The 18,304-nt window shown below is 37.8% G+C and overlaps 2 protein-coding genes across 2 annotated transcripts in view; both read right to left on the reverse strand.

The window, feature by feature from the left end:
* LOC134814249 (30 kDa salivary gland allergen Aed a 3-like) overlaps positions 1–18,304 on the reverse strand; it is a 62,359-nt gene that overhangs the window by 29,926 nt on the left and 14,129 nt on the right. The window lies entirely within an intron of this gene.
* LOC134814024 (proteoglycan 4-like) overlaps positions 1–18,304 on the reverse strand; it is a 40,000-nt gene that overhangs the window by 17,535 nt on the left and 4,161 nt on the right. Inside the window, exons 4-10 of the mRNA XM_063821993.1 lie at positions 18,025–18,119; positions 17,094–17,168; positions 16,520–16,616; positions 15,612–15,706; positions 15,373–15,445; positions 15,093–15,208; positions 14,586–14,712 (exon numbers count right to left, since the gene is read on the reverse strand). Of these exons, the coding sequence (XP_063678063.1) occupies positions 14,586–14,712; positions 15,093–15,208; positions 15,373–15,445; positions 15,612–15,706; positions 16,520–16,616; positions 17,094–17,168; positions 18,025–18,119 (678 nt within the window). The remainder of the gene's footprint in view (positions 1–14,585; positions 14,713–15,092; positions 15,209–15,372; positions 15,446–15,611; positions 15,707–16,519; positions 16,617–17,093; positions 17,169–18,024; positions 18,120–18,304) is intronic.

Raw genomic sequence — 18,304 nt, forward strand, 5'->3', positions numbered from 1 at the left:
GACACGGAGTCCAGGGTCAAAATTATTGATGGTCAACTAATTTTACAATAATAGATAGCTTTGAACACGTCATTATGATTTTGAATTTGATTGGCTTTCCAGAACAATCAAATTCAATTCGACGATTTGTTCCAATCATTACTTCTTATCAGAATGTTTCGTCAAAATGATTTCGATGGTCAACTAATTTCTGTATCTATTATTATCAGCATCTGTTATATCACGTTTATCTCACGGACAGGTTGGGCATGATCGTTCTTATTCCTTTTAGGAAATTTACCACCTTTTGTTAAAAATAATCTATGTAGTACCTAACCTTAACCCTAAACAAAGCCAACATTGTTCGTACAACACGTATTGGCTTGCCCATGGTCACGTGATATCGATCCTGCATTCTGATTCGCTCTAGGGCTGCATGTCTATAAATACCCACACACAGACCAGTAAGTATGTGACTTCTTAGTCTGGTTTGATATTGTTACCCAGTACTAGTGAAAGTTATTTCTTCTGACCTCGTATTCTGTTCTTTTTCCCTCGTCTTTTTAAACCATAACAATTTTGATGAGGATTAAAGAATCAAAGAATTTTTGCCTGCCTGTTTTAATTTCAGCTGGTATTGTCTCGAAGCCCATAGCCATTTCTATAAAAAATGCCACCATTGTATTTCTGATAGGTCTAGATCTTGTAATTGTATCCAAGTACAACAGTCCTCGACATCTCACTTCGTGCCCCAATATACCTTTAAAACAGGATCTACAGGATGAACCACATAAAATTTGACTTTTTTTTGATAAATCATCACCCGCCACATTTTTTTATTTAAAAATTCAATTAATTATCATATATATAAATCAAGCGTTACATTTCAGCCATGCAAAATTACAATGACATATTTAGATATACTAATTGATAAATGGTACTGCAATATAAGTTGCTTAATGTATGGCCGGATGACAACTAACTAAAAGAGAAAAATAATCTTGATTACATAATAATTAATTCGGCTGAACCAATGTCCTGCCCTTTTTGGATTATTATACAATATATATAATGTTGTCACTTAGCATTAATAATTGCTGATTAATTAAATTCTGTGTAACGTAGATTTCATTTTCCAGCTTCGACTTAAAGTTAAAGCTGTGTCGGGGGGGGGGGGGGGGGAAGGGGGAGCCAAGTGGATATTTGTAGATATTTGTAGATTAATGTAGAATGGATAATCCACGAAAAAAGTAGATGACATTCTACAAATTTATACATTTATCTCCAAAAATTCAGTAGAATTTCTGGGCACATATTTGAGATTACATTTTTTGTAGATAAATGTAGATATTTGTAGATTATTGTCAATGGATAATTCACGAAAATTCTACAAATTCTACAAATTTATACATTTATCTCCAAAAATTCAGTAGAATTTCTGGGCACATATTTGAGATATGCATTTTTTGTAGATAAATGTAGATATTTGTAGATTATTGTAATGGATAATTCACGAAAAAAGTGGATGACATTATCCAAATATCTACAAATATCCACTTGGCTCCCCCCTGTGTCCAACCGACTGTGTGTTGACCATTTTGTTTTCTGACAACTTAAAAGCTCAAAAATCTATCATGTCCCACACAAACCGTTTTTAACGTCCTACGTACACTAAAACCCGATTCACCGTACAGTTGCGGGAAAAGAAAATAGTAAATTGGGGTTTTACTGTACGTGGTTTCAAGAAAAACGAAATCGTCAGGAACCTGTTCAGAGCGTGACGTCGATATTATATTGCGAAATCCTTATTAGAGGCCATTCTATTTCTACTGCGTGGGGTTGACTATTAAGTTTCTATAAAGGAGGTGGTTGGCAGAACCACTTGTATCTAATTGCTATTGTTAAAATAGTATTCTACGGTCTATTCACAAACTTTATAATGTCATCTTATTTGAAATATCACTATGATTTTAGCTAATGATAATCTACAAGAACTTACCTGGGGACCCCAGGCTATAATGTTCATAAACATTATAAATATAATAAAGATTCCGCCGAATAAAGATTCCGCCGAATAAAGACAGGCTGAGCGCGGCCCCGTAAACAAGCACCTGCTCAAATTGCCTTTTAAATTCGATCATTAAATCGATTCAATGATTTTTCTCCTAACAGCAGAATAGGCCATACAAAATTTGATTTTGTTCCCATCACAAATAAACACGCGTGCGTGTGTGTGTAATTTCCGAGCGGCTTAATCAAGAAAACGGTAAGAGTTACGGGGCTGGTTTATTCGGTATAGTGCCGACAAAACTACGAGGAAGACAAATGGTAAAGGGTTTTTTAATCGGTTTAATTGATGGTTTTGTACCACAAATGTTACATAAAATGGCTTGAGCAGAATAGTAATAGTTACGGGTCTCGCTCTCTTTCCCATTACTGTATAACTAGTGTAACCCGGCCTTCGGCCGGGATTTCACTGCCGCAGTTAAAAAGGGTAGGAGTAATTACCCGCTGAGTCAAAACCTGCATTAGGTGACCCAATAGTTTCAATAATCTCATAATCAGTTATTTCTTGTGGATAATTAAGTCATTATTAGCCATGAGGCACCACATTCCATGATCATAAGGTCTGAACACCGACTATTACACCTCACCACTCCCGTCTTGAACCGCTTTCTATTTTTATTTAAATCGTTATAGAAATTAACCCTTGTTAACTCCGCACCACACCTGCCTATTATATTTGAAAACACGCATAACATTGTCGTATGAACTCTCTCTCTCTGCAGTCCAAACAGACCCCAAACACTAACAGTCCCCCTCCCCTAATAAGCTTATGGTATAACATTACAGCGAATCCTCCCGGGCTAACGCAATTATGACGCTACTTAAATGCAGCTACATATTATACAGTAATGAGATATAGAGAGCAAGCCCCGTAACTCTTGCCGTTCTGCTCAAGCCATTTTATGCAAAATTTGTGGTACAAAACCGTCAATTAAACCACTTACCACCGGCCGATTTAAAAAAAATTTGCTTATGGGCTTCATCAGAGTTTTGTCGGCACTATACCGAAAAAACCAGTCCCGTAACTCGTACCGTTTTTTTTGTATAACCGTTCGGAAATAACACACGAACACACAGACGATCAGACACACACACACACACACACACACACACACACACACACACACACACACACACACACACACACACACACACACACACACACACACACACACACACACACACACACACACACACACACACACACACACACACACACACACACACACACACACACACACACACACACACACACACACACACACACACACACACACACACACACACACACACACACACACACACACACACACACACACACACACACACACACACACACACACACACACACACACACACACACACACACACACACACACACACACACTCACACACACACACACACACACACACACACATTCTGGTGTTATTAAGTTGATATGTAGCTGCATAATTGAGTTAGCCCGGAAAGATTTGCTGGAATGTTATACCATAAGCTTATTAGGGAGGGGGCACTGTTAGTGTTTGGGGTCTGTTTGGACTGCAGAGAGAGTTCATACTTTCATACGAAAATGTTACGCGTGTTTTTCAAATATAATAGGTGGGTGTGGTGCGGAGTCAACAAGGGTTAATTTTAAAACGATTTAAATACAAATGGAAAGCAGTTCAAGACGGGAGTAATCAGTAATGAGGTGTAATAGTCGGTGTTCGGACCTTATGATCATGGAATGTGGTGCCTAATTATGACTTAATTATCCACAAGAAAGAACTGATTATAAAATTATTGGTTAAGATACTATGTGGCCACCTAATGCGGGTTTTGACTCAGCGGGTATTTACTCCTACCCTTTTTAACTGCGGCAGTGAAATCCCGGCCGAAGGCCGGGTTACACTAGTACATATTATACTAATACAGTAACAATACAAGTAGTATATTTCATGAACTCTCACTTAATTAAAGGTCTCTGTAGCAAATTATTTGCAGCTGACAAACCTGGTAATGAACACACCTAGCTCAGATTTGTAATCTTTGACAATAAAAAGCGTAAGTTTTCTTTGCCAATTATATATATATACCACATGTGTAGTGTACATGACTACACATGTGGTAAGCCAGTTTCTGTGCAATTCGAAATTGCATCGATTAATATTTTATTTTTGTTATTTTTTATTTAGGGGGCGTTCACATATTACGTAATCAGCGGAGGGGGGCGGGGGTTAATGATTACGCTCATAATAAAAATAATAATAATAAAATTTGGTAGCTTAAACACAAACTCTAAGCCCAGTGGATAAACCACAAAACTTATGCTCTATTGTGTGAAACAAAGATACTAGATCAAGATAACTATCAAGGAGTGTATGCATAGGACATAAAAAGTTTTGGAACGAAGATGACATGCTTATGAAGCGAGCTAACAGTCTAATTGCTAATAAGTTCAAAAAGATCATGACATTAGGTTGCATCCTAAACAGTTTAAGCAAATAACATAAAGTTATATTGTCAATTAATCGCTCATGCCATAACTTTTCTTAAACAGGTGAGTTTTTAATAATGTTTTGAACAAATCAACATCAGAACAAGTCTTAATTTCAATTGGTAGTTGGTTCCAGATTTTCGGAGCAACAGTCTGAAACGCTCTTGGGTGCGATCTTGTAGATCCGACAGGTAGGTGTAAGGAGGAAGTTCTTCTGCTACTCGAACTAACAAATGTTACTAGATCACACAGATATGCAGGAGCAACACCATTGACTGCTTTGAAAATCAGTAAACATAACTTAAACTCAATCCTTTCCTTCACCTTGAGCCAATGAAGGGATTTGAGCTTCTCCTCGACTGAGTCTCTCTTCTTTAATCCAAATGAAACGTAGAGAAAAGTGTTTTCCAGGGAAAAAGTCAAAAAAAGGGGAGGGGGGGGGGGGGGGGGGGGGTCAGGTCATGATTACGTAATTTTGGTTATGACATGGTGATTACATGGTTGTGACAGGGTCATGCAGTCGGGATTCTAGTCTATGATCTAAAGTTAAAGTCTCATACAAAAATATTGAAATTGAATCATTTTCGGGGCCAAAAGCTATCACATTTTGTTTGTGTTTCCAAATATGGTATATAGTTTTTGGCTCATAACACGGCCATTTTTTGTCCAAACTGGATGTAAATTCGTGTATGAGTTCAGGGACTAACAAATGGCTTATCTTGTAAATCTTAACGAAGAATATAAATCTACTTATTGTAGGGATATTAAAATATATCAAAATGTATAAATCTACTTATTGTAGGGATATTAACCCTGATTTTTTTGTGAAACTTTGCGGCCAAATTCTGAAAAATGCCCGGCAAATTTCAGAATTTTGCCGCCAAATTTTTTTAAAGGCCTAACTCAAAATTCTAATACAAAACTTAAGGTCATGAGGCGATTCTACGTTGATTCTGAAAAATTCATGAAAAAACATTGAAACCCTATTGAGTTCTATTGTTTTGAGCGAAGTCAGTTTTGCAAATATCGCGAACTGAGATATGGGCGATTTTGTTCATTTTTTGCGATTATTTGAACACAGAATCCACAGTTAGGTAGATATTGAGTTGATAATCATAGAGAATGTGTAGTATAGGATTACCTTTCATATTAAGTTGGTTTCATTCAAAAATATTGATATTTGACTTATATTATTTATGGGCCAAAATCGATCAAATTTAGTGCGTATGCCCAAATATGGGCATATAGTTTTTAGCTCATAACTCAGTAATTTGTTGTCTGGGTTTTGGGCATGTTCAGGGTATTTGGCTAAATTGGGCCTGATTTGGACCAAATATGGGCATGGCTGCCCCGCGGGCACCGTTTGGCGGTTGGGGTCCGGGACCCCCACAAAAGTTTGGTCACCGGTCCTAGTTTGATAGTCAACTGCTATCTCGAAACCAAGTTTCACAAAAAAATCAGGGTGAACCCCCCCCCCCCCCCCTTAATATGGTTTTTAGTCTAATTATCAATATATGGGTCTTAAAGTGAAAAATATAACACGAGAATTCATGAGCATAATTTACGTCCAATAAAATCAGCGAACTTCCGGCACACTGTCCTGCAATTGTCTCCCGAAGTATACGTGCTTTTAGTCGGGCTATAATGCAACCAAGAATTGTAATCACTATGCTATTTTATCTTCCACCTGTGGGTACTTTTCCTATAATATGAGGTAGATTTATATCAATTTGACGATTTTCATGTTATAACTAAATGGCAGAAACAATTTTCATTACATCAAATTCTTACATTGAGTTTCTAATATTTATTCATTGATATCAATTATACTAAGCATCTTAATTCTGGAAATTATGACGTTTTTATGAAATTATGACGTAAATTGTTATATTTTTAACAGAATGGACTACTCAACATCTTTATATTCAACATCTTCATATTCAACAGAGTTTGCCTTCAATAAGGCAGCAGACATTGCCTACGGATCAATCTGTTGTCTTTTATTCTTCATAGGAACAGTTGGAAACCTAATCAGTTTCATATACTTCAAGTCAAATAGAAGGGACATCTCCAATGTCATTTACATGATTATAACTGGAAATGACATCTTGATCAGCATAGCAATTCTTCCAGTTGGAATCTCATCCCTATCAAACAGACAACCAGGTCCCTGGTTTGCGAGTGAATACGGCTGCGTGGCTTCGGCGTACTTATGGCATATATCAGTGTCATTGAGCATCTTTCTTGTAATGTGTCTAAGTATAAGCAGGACAATTGCACTGCTCAGACCCTTTAAACAACAAAATATTAAATATCTCATTATATCGGTGATAACGTATTCAGTGCTGACATTAGCCGTAACTATAAGAATCCATATGTATGAGTTTACACGCTTATTTTATTCTTCTCTCATCTTATCCTGTGGTATATTTGTATCCCATTTAGATATTCCAGTTACAGACAAGGCTGAGTTCTCTACCTTGCGAGTTATTAGAAACTTAATCTACATTGCCCCGGCTTTTGTTGTTGCTACGAGCTGCATCATATCAGCAGTGTTGCTCAGAAGAAGTGGCGTACAAGTGCAACAAGAAGAGCTTCAACGTTCCAGGAATAGAGCGACGGTAACAATTCTAATGTTCGCCCTGCTCTATGGAGTCTGCAACATACCCCTAGCTATTGAATATATCTTCAAAACATACATATGGTTTACTAATGACTATGAATGGTACAATGGTTTGTATCAGTTTGATACACAGAACTATTACTTTAACGCCGTGCAGACTCTACTCTTAGCTGCTAACTCTGCAGCTAACCCCATCCTTTACTTTTGGAGAATGCCTCGTCTGAAAGAAGGTACTCTGTCAAGTATCAGGAGGATATCGAGACTAATCAGAGAAGTCACAAGATCTGAAAACAATGTCCGCCAAGTAGAAGAACAATGTGAGAACAATGTCGCTCAGAACATCAGCGTAACTCCAAATCCACTAGCAGCTGCTACCGGAGAGACCGAATTATAAAAACTGGAGGTTCTTATTTTTCGGTATATTTTCCGAGGTGCTAATTATTGCTATATGAACTTTACTATCTTATCTGGACAGAACTCAATTATAATAAGAACGAAAAGATTGCTTTAATCCTCTAATATAATATTAGAAGCAGGATCTTCTAATATAATTATTTTTATGTGCATTTACTCTAGTCTATAGTCTATAGTCTATAGTCTATAGTCTATAGTCTATAGTCTATAGTCTATAGCCTATAGTCTATAGTCTATAGTCTATAGTCTATAGTCTATAGTCTATAGTCTATAGTCTATAGTCTATAGTCTATAGTCTATAGTCTATAGTCTATAGTCTATAGTCTATAGTCTATAGTCTATACTACTGCTGTATTTTGCTAGTCTTATCATTTTCAATTATTACTATTTTTGGAAAATTAATTTTCTGGAAAATCACAACAATGTGTTGTTAATAAACCTTGAATATGATAATAAATTTATTCAAATGTCAATTTGCTAGTCTTATCATTTTCAATTATTACTATTTTTGGAAAATTAATTTTCTGGAAAATCACAACAATGTGTTGTTAATAAACCTTGAATATGATAATAAATTTATTCAAATGTCCACTCGATACATTACTGGGCAGAATTTTTGTTGCGACACCCTACAACCAATAAGAGTACTGTACGCAATTAGATAATAATATCGAGATACAAATCCAGGTTTACAGAAACAGAATTTTAAGTTAATGAGTATATTCAGATCTATTGATACACTGTGATTTTACTTTTTTTTGGCGAGAAAAACTGTGCCTCAAGCTCACAAATTGATATCCTGGTAACTGGTTTCATCAACATAATACAACAACATAAAAAAAGGAAAATTTGGCATGTGACCCCATGAGCAGTGAATAACTCTAATTTTAAACTTTTTTCGATCCGATTTTTAAAACTGACACATGCCAATTATGAAGGAGTGATGACGAAATGTTTGATTTATTTTGAGATTCTTGGGATTTCTAGCTATCCAGAGGACAGGAGGAGTTCAGGTTAGTTAATTTCAAATCGGAGTTGGATTGTGAAACCAGCGAGGAAGAAGAAAACCAATTCTTACGATTTTTAGCCTGACTTTACCCATAATGTTATCATTGATAAAAGGCAAATATCTCAAGATAAATAACTTTTCCAGATTATTTAACACTGTTCCACGTATCTGATTAGAAACTGAATAAGAATTGTTTTCTATGGATGTTTGATAATTTTAAGAATCCATTGGTGTTATTGATTTATTCATTGTGTAAGGAATGCTTACAAGAAAAGTAAAACAAACATCTCACTATATCACTACCTTACAAGACATTTTTGTGGCGGACCAATGTGCGACGACCGAAATTTTGGCGGTCCGAAAATATGGCGAAATTGAACAAAAACCGTCACATTTCGGACGTCACAGAAAATAAGGGTATTTTTCATCATTTTGTTTTCTGACATAAAGGAAATTCAAAATTTTCTAAAAATCGGTAAAATCATGTTGAAACAAAATGAAACTTATAAATCGATTTCTTCATCTTCCTCTAAGGGGTCCGGCTCGAATCTTTCAGTTTCACTTATTGAGTTTGGTATTTAATATCTTGACTTAGTCTATAAGACGTTTATGTTAGCACATAAATGTAATTTATTGTAAATTTAAAACGTATAACTTGACATTAAATTCATCATGGAATATTGTGTTTATTTGTCCCACCATCATATCGCTAACTTTTCAAGAACAAAATGAATCGATGAAGCCACAATTATTGGAATAAGCTAAAAATAATGCGACGGATTCTATTACGACGACCGAAATTTTGGCGGTCCGAAAATATGGCGAAATTTCGGGAAAACCGTCGCATTTCGTACGTTATAAAAATGTCTTGTAAGGTAATAAGGAAAATACTATCGGTCAACTAATAAATTGAAGAGATAAACAAAATCAAGAAACGATTACGGGTGCAAAATGATTTTTGAAAGACAAAGCGAGAAATCCCTTAAAAATATGAAGATATGAAATGAAAAACCAAGAAATAGGGTTGATTTCTAAAAGAAATAACTTAATAACAAATAAGTTTATTTCTTCTCTTTAAAACCATTAATGGTCCCTTTACCATGTGCAAAACAAGCACGGAAACCGTCTACAATTTCTTGCCTGTTCCCGATAAAGTTTGAGTACCGTTGCCGAACGTGTTTAACACAAAATGGCAATGTCCAATCTCTATTGCACGGCCCAGTGTTAAACTTTCCTTGCAGTGACCAGAAGGTGGCAGAGGAGTAGGTAGTGGACTTCACTTTTATGTGGGTTTTCTTCTCTTTAGTGCTGCCATCAGGACACAGCAGCTCCATTGTGGCTGGTACGTCAGCTCCATCCATCTTGTACTTGTCTACCAGTCCAAACACTAAAGCAGCACCAGGAACTGGAAAAGCTACACTCATCCCTACCAAAGACTGGTGGGCCACTTCTTTTGTCGTAGATTCTGATTTGGAGACGGTTCGGGATCCTCCGAACCCAACAGAAACACCCATGGTCACCGAACTTCCTGCTCCGAACACCTTGGCGGCTGCCTCCACTTCCACTGTCACCGACACGTCCCAATTATCCTCGTTACTCTCCCCGAACTCAAGCGTGGTAGATTCCGTGACTGTCCTCGAGTGTTGCATGCTCAGGGTGTAAGTGGACGGGCCAGTGCACGTGCCACCATCGTTAGCGCCGATAACCTCGGTTGATTCGTATCTGGGCGTCAACAAACCCTGGGTTCCTACCCTGACTTTCGTTACAGTACACTTTGGGTGGTAGCTGGCGCAGAGGGGTCGCAGGGAGGTGTAGTAGTCGTTGTGTGCCACAATGTTATGGCATTCGTTCTCTTTGATCACCCATCTAACTCCTGTAAAGATGTCGTGTTCGTATAACTCCCAGTCCCCCTTAACAGCGCACGCTGAGCTAATCCTGTCGTTCCAGTCGCTAAGGTTCGCTTCATCCTTGGTGTAGGACTTCTTGGTTCCACGGTGGTCACCATGCTCCCAAACTTCTAGCAGGGCATCATTAGCATCCCCTGTGTAAATACAGGTAGGTCGTGCTGAGGAGACTGCGTCGTTGAAGGTCCCCCCTAAGTTGTTGTAGTGACGACCACCTTCCACTGCCATCCTCAGCCCTTCAAAGTTCCATTCAGAGTACAGTTCCCAGTTCCCGTCAGCTCGTGCACTGGATGCTGCATCATTAAAGTGAACGTTTCCAAGCCAATCTACAGGTCCAGTCAGTCGTACCTTGTTTCCATTGGTATTGTCGTGCTCGTAGAGGTCCAGCCAGACACCGCACGAGGTGGAGAGCAGAGCGAGCAGAGAGAGGGATTGAAGCATCTTTGCGAGGTTGCTGGATACAAATTATGAGATTTCGTGTAGAGCTAGCTGGTTAAGTAAACATCTATTACACTGGTATAAATTCCATGGTGATGATGTCAGGAGATAGGGTGCAACATGGAAATGTGTCATGAGGGTCCTCTTTGTCCCCCCCCCCCCACTCTTTGTGTTCGCCCCTTGATTGACGCACTTTAACGCAAGATGAAAGGGTCTGGAAGATTGAAAGCGTCTGAGCCGATATCTACCCTCATACGGTTTTAAAAATTGAGCTACTGAACTTGGACTTCATTTTAACGGACATTTATTGGACGCTGGAGACCCTAGCGTTCATGTTATTTTAACAGACATTAAAATGAAAGCTAAGGTCTCAGCGTCCCTACTGTACGTGATCGCTACTGTACGTGATCGCTACTGTACGTGATCCCTACTGTACGTGATCGCTACTGTACGTGTTCCCTACTGTACGTGATCCCTACTGTACGTGATCGCTACTGTACGTGATCCCTACTGTAAGCTATCCCTACTGAACAATGATAATACTGATTACTTATGCAGTGTTTATAAAACGTGACACTACGTTTCAATGTATATAATATAATGTAAAATATAGCAAGAATTTTAATTAATTTCTATCACAATGGAAGCTGCAGAGCAACAAACAGGGTACATTGGAAAGGTCTCATTCATCGCAATAAGGAGTCACTGTGTGGTACAGTCCACTCCACTATGAGGAGACCTTTTAAAGTACAAGTAGCCCCCCCCCCCCCCCCCCCCCATAAATTGTTTTTTATCCTGGGACTATCGAACATAATATCACTTCCTTTTTTCCTTACCAACCCATTTTAACCGATCATAGACCCCAATTAACCGCTGGTTTTCTTTTTCACCCGAAGTTCGCGATGTTTACTGTACTTAATACAAAGCTCAAATTTTCCCTTAATTTTCTCTGCTCTTTGAAAACCCCCTAAAAGTAACGTCAAACTTACTCGTTCTTGGCCACATTTTTTAATTAGTTCAGCACCAAGCATAAACCAAAAAATAATACATTTTGGATGATAACATTGGAATTCCATCGATTTGCTAAGACTGTATGGTTTGGGGTACCTACTGCTAATCAAGACCGTGTTTCAGACAGAATACATTTCTATGTTGGTGCTACATGAGCAGTGTAACCCATTTGTAGCATTCCTTTTAACGACTCATGACCAATAAAACAATTGAAATAAGCGGCTCTGTTAGATTAAGTACGTCATAATAGTTTACCCGCTAGTTCTATTAACAAGAATTGCGCCGACTAGCGGACGCTAAATTTCCATCAACCGTACTCGTAGGCATTGCCTTTTAAAATTTTAAATATAAATCGTTTCATGTTGGTCAAAATATCAAATAACTTTTCTTCATTCATCTCTTATTGCTAAATATTAGTCGTTATAACCTGGATAGTGGATACACTTATCTTGGTAACCAGGTAACCAGGTAACCAGGTAACCAGGTAACTAGGTAACCAGGTAACCAGTTAACCAGGTAACCAGGTAATCAGGTTACCAGGTTACCAGGTAACCAGGTAACCAGGCAACCAGGCAACCAGGTAACCAGGTAACCAGGAAACCAGGTAACCAGGTAACCAGGTAACCAGGTAACCAGGTAACCAGGTAACCAGGTAACCAGGTAACCAGGTAACCGGGTAATCAGGTAACCGGGATACACTTATCCAGGTAAAACCCAAGAATTCTTGAGCTGGATACATCAATGATGTAACCTTTAGCTTTAATACAGATATCATGTGACAACATGGAAATGTGTCCTGAAGTAGTTCATTGTATCCACTTGTTTAGTAGACACCCTTTGAGGACTCATGGAACCGACCAGACAATGGATAAAGTGGACTAAACACGTTAATCAGGAAGATACTACCCTCGTACAATTATTAACTATCTACTAATAATACTGGAGTTAGCTGAAGTGCAGTTAGTCTGCAATGAGGGGCTTATCAAGTTGGACTCTTTAGAAAGCACCACTCAAGAGCCCAGGCACGTAGCCAGGGGGGGGGGGGGGGGGCTAGGGGGCGGCAGCCCCCCCGGAAAAAATCGAACCCCAGAAAAAAGATAAGCCCCCTAGTCCCCATGGTCGCCTGGTAACTGGGCTGTGTTTATGACTGCAGTCAGTCAAAGATTTGAACTGTGGATTAGTAAATATATGTCATTAAATCCAAGCAAACATTCTAGAAGACTTCTATAATTATAGTCAATAGTGTCCCCTAGACCGTAGGAAATGTAAAAATCTTAAGACGATGAGGCCTGAGTAAGTCGTAAATTCTGATTGGAGAATGCAGATTGCTGTTGTGAAGTTACCAAATTTACGTGAGTACTTGATTCTTTTCAATCCCAGTTTATTGCTGTCCTACAAATTTCTTTAATGCCAAATGTCGTCTAAAACACCCTGTTTCGCAAAAAAATTCCGGGGGGCTGCGCCCCCCCTAGCCCCCGCAAAGGGGCTCCGCCCCTGGACCCCGCTGGGGGCTGCGCCCCCAGACCCCTGCCACAGCTTGCTCGCTTCGCAGCTTGATTGGACGCGTCGGCTCGCTTCGCTCGCCGACAGCCCCCCTCAAAGAATAATCCTGGCTACGTCCCTGTGGGAGCCTGCAATGATAGGGTCCTGTTGACAACCACTTTTTATAAGGAAGCTCAAATTTTACCTTAATTTTTGGCTCTTTGAAGAACCCCCTACAAGTAACGTCCAACCTACTCTTTCTTGGTCACATTTCTGATTTAGTGCAGCACCAAATATAATCCAAAAAAGGAATAGTACATAATAGATGATAACATTGGAATTCCACCGATTTACTAACACTGTATGGTATGGGGTGCCGACTGCTAATGAACATTGTGTTTAAAATATGATACATTTCCATGTTGGTGCTACATCAGTGTAACCCATTTGTAGCGTTTGAAGAGCAACCATTGATAACTCGATAAGGGGAAACATGGAAATGTGCCCTGAACTTGTTGTTGTATTCATTTCCTTTGACGACTCATTACCGATAGGACAACATGGAAATGTGTCCTGAAGCTGAAGTAGTTCATTGTATCCACTTGTTTAGTAGACACCCTTTGAGGACTCATGAAACCGACCAGACAATGGAAAAAGTGGACTAAACACGTTAATCAGGAAGATACTACCCTCGTACAAGTATTAACTAACTACTAATAAAGTAACTAACGATATTTGATCAACAACTTTGTTGAAGTTTTACTATATCGTGCACGGATGAGCTTCCGGGGACTTATCTACTTCTAATTCCCAAAATTGTTGCAAATCAAAATGTTCGGAAAAAAACGTTTTTTGCGGTAAATCGAGGCACGGTAAATCGAGGGTTTGTTGTATTTGATTTTATCAGTATTAATTATCAAATTTTCTTGCTATTCTGTATCAATTTTATTTAAATCTCAGACATCTATATCTTGGAAACAAAAAATTCCGACAAAGTAGAATGAAATACATAAAATGAGTGCCTTCGAGCGTTCATTTTAATGTCCGGACATAATTCAAAATCATGTCTGTTCACGCAATGTCCGATAAGGTAAAAGAGATAGAGAGCTGAAAACAGTTATACCCTGAGATAATAAGTCTAATACCATTCAATTTCAGGTACTATAAAAATACTGACTAACCTGTTTTATGTATAGATCATTTCTTCGTGACATCCATATCGCTAGCCTACTGGCCATATCGTCTCGTCTCTGCCACGCTATGAAACTTTCGTGTTCGTTATCTTTACGTTCCAATTTTAGTATCTCACTGAAATAACAGTTTAACTGTTTAATTAATTGATGGAAGACAAGTTTTAATCAGGATGTTATTTTACGTCTACGTGGAATTAGTTGAAACTTTTGACATCTTAATTCAGACGGTAGTAATAGCTCCTTTTTATAAATCACGTAAAAGCTGACGGATTTATGGGGTGGGGGGGTCATGAGTATTTTTGAGAAAAGTTTTCAGGAGAGGCGAAAAACTCATTCTCAAAAATTGATTTTGATTATTTTATCAGATTCAAAAATCATTTTTGAGTATTACCGGCGAAAATGGTCAAATTCTCAGATTCAAAAATTCTCAAAAATACTCATGAGCCCCCCCCCCCCCCCCTCCCGATTTATTGTTATTTATTAATTACTAATCACCTGTGTTCTTTACAAAGAACATGAAAATCCCGTTGTAGTTTTAGCGCCCTGTCCTCACACTCGCCTATAAAAGCCTCTAAGTTATCGTCCTTAGATTGCACTGTTTCGTACAGACTCTGGGATGGAAGAAAAGCTAAGAAAACACAAAACAAAATCTAAGAAATGCATATTCAAAAAGAACAACATTCTTCTTGCTTTCATTTTCTTTTTCAGCATGTGTTTTAACGAATGTGACGATAATCTCTATGTCAAAAAGTTAGCAATTAGCAATAGGACTCACCACAAAATGTGAGGTAGATTTTGGATCGAGTCGCTTGCTGTAGGTCAGCAACATGCTATGCCTCTTATCAAGACTGAAAAATAATTATAAAAGCAACCATATCATTACAATTATATTATAATATCATTATAATATCATAATATTATTATTATTATCACTATAAGTAAATCTCTGTATTCAGAGTAGTCATTACAGAACTTCATTTAGCAGCTTAAAATTGTAAAGTAGGGTAAACTTACCACTGATGAACTTGCGATAAAGTGTTAGAGTTAGCGATGCTAGTCGTGGACCCCACCGTCTTCATCGGTACAACTGTTACATTCACACACTGACTCTGCGGACGGATCAAGTAATCAATTTGACGGAAGATCATCAAAAACAAATCTGTACAGACAGACTGAGGTGCTTTTTATTTGTTTCGCCGCATCTTCTATACCTGGTTACCTGGTTACCTGGTTACCTGATTACCTGGTTACCAGGTTACCTGGTTCTACATTAACACAAGTATCTAATATCTTACTAGTAATTAAAAGTACACTCAAAACTAACCCACCCGCGTACTACATTATTAAGAAGCCTTTCAAAGATAACTTTACACTTTCAAGTGGGTGGATTGTACTTTTGGCAATACTTCGACGTACAATTTTACGTCAAACTTTAACAATCGGTCCTATGGCTGCGCTTAGGTCATCCATATCCATTTATGACCTGCTTTTCCGGAGAATTTCTAGTAATATGGTTTAAACCCACTTAGTTCACAAGGACAAAGCCGGCAGTATAGCTTCATGATCTCCTCTTAAATCAGTGATTGTTCTTTTTTCAATAATTACATGCCCAGGAATCGCGCTATGATGACCGGCTACTTTAGGTCCTTTGAATGGTCGTCTGGTCTTATTAAAATCGCGGCTTCGCGCGCTCCCGGCCGGCCAGGATAAACACGCGCGCGAGATTAGAGATGCTCAATTTACTAAGATCGCTCCGCGCGTTACATAAACGTGACGCTTCCTACGGATATTTAAGTGATTTTAGTCGCCTCTCGCCATTTATGTTACATATCAGTAGGTAGTAAGTACTGAATTCATTGTTTTCAATTTATAAGTAATACATTATCAACAAAATGACGTGACAAAAAGCACTGCAATCTCACCAGAGCTCCGAATTCTCTGAATTCAGTTTCTTCACAGTTTCCAGTCCACATACACTCCTGGCAGATTGCCACGGTGTATCTGTGCAATGCTACATACCTGCAACATTCCAGTAATTAGTTAATGACTTAATAGAATTACTTTATTAACTCATAAGTTGGGCGTGGTCAGCGTTTGTTGACTAGATTCCTGTAAATGTGCTTTACGCTCAGTGTGTATATAATATTGGTTGGTGTAGCGGATGTTTAATGTTTATGTTAAACCTTTAGAGCAGTACTCGACTAGTGACTGGGGTGACTGATCATATTGCAATATATACACACGCTATACTGAAATATCAGCTAGTTGTATTAGGAGCAGTGTGGACGATAACTGTTGATCAAATTTTCACAAAACAGATGGATAGGTTATTAGGATTGTTTTTGATGTCATATAGTTGTAAACGGAACATTAGAAGTATCGATGATGGGGTGATAACAATTCATGTTTTTAATATCTTTTAAATCTGCTATCGTTTTGTTTCTAAATGTTACACAAGAAATAAGAGATTCCAGTATAAATAGTAAAATCGCTCACCTAAATCCCAAGAAGGGTGCAACTCCACAGTTAGAGCAAGAACTGAGGTTTACATTGTACTCTGAGCTCATCAACCTGCAAAATAAGGGAACTTATCCATCTCATGTTGAACTGCAACATATCAACTTCAACTGTTTCTTTCAACATGTTCAACACTTTGAGTATTCTTCAGAATTCTAATGTTTTATATCATGCGTATTAAAGTATCATGAAATATAATTTGTTAAATATTCCACAGATAGCAAATAGTTTGATCATGTTGTATAAGAAACACATTGGCTCGCATGCACGAGTATAATGAATTTATATTTCAAGAACATTCTGAAATAATACTGAGCTAACATATGAACTGATGAGTATAAAAATAATCAAGCATAACACATTCTTAGTAGTATAATAGTGTGTAATATATAGTATAGATATACAAGCATAACACACTCTTTATATAATCAGTAGTCAATGACTAGACAGGGTTATCGAAAATTACAAAGAATAAAATGGTATAATAGTTATAGTATGTAATATAGGATGATAAGCATCGAGATTTGAGGATACCATCACGCAGACACCCAGAAGGATACCAAATTGCAATTTTAGATGACATCAAGACAAAGTTGAAAGGGTTTGTTGCGAATTTTAACCCCGAAAATCCCAAAGCTTATCCAATTTAACAACAAGTATGTAATATATAATAGTATAGATATACTGCAGTGATTACTGAGTGAGTGTGAAAACAGCTGATTATAGCATTATTGTTATCTTATGTTAAACACGACTGTGGTATTTTTAAAAGATTCTACTTTAGGAGTTTAGGGTAAACCAGGAATCAGAACTTCAGAATGATAGGCAAATCAATTGAAATAATAATTGGAAAATTAGTGACTTAATTGATAAAAATATCAATTTAATTGATTAAGATGTTATTAATTACCTGTGAAACGTGAACAGCCATGACAAACAGAAGGGGGATTTAGTACACCACAACAGAAACTCATCCAAAGTCAGCTTCTGTCTTTCGTGACCAATCTGAGTAGGATATACAGGGTAGAATATACATAATAATATAGTGAATGGATCAACTGCTGTACCAGTTAAAACTTTAAAACTCGAGACAGTTAATGTGACTTACAGTTTAAAGCAATTAAATATCTCCTACAAAGGGTTACATCATTGTTAGAATAGTTAGACTGACTGATAAACACGGATCATTA

Source organism: Bolinopsis microptera, chromosome 4 (genome assembly GCF_026151205.1).
Source record: "Bolinopsis microptera isolate Bmic1 chromosome 4, MBARI_Bmic_1.0, whole genome shotgun sequence".
Taxonomy (NCBI): Eukaryota; Metazoa; Ctenophora; class Tentaculata; order Lobata; family Bolinopsidae; genus Bolinopsis; species Bolinopsis microptera.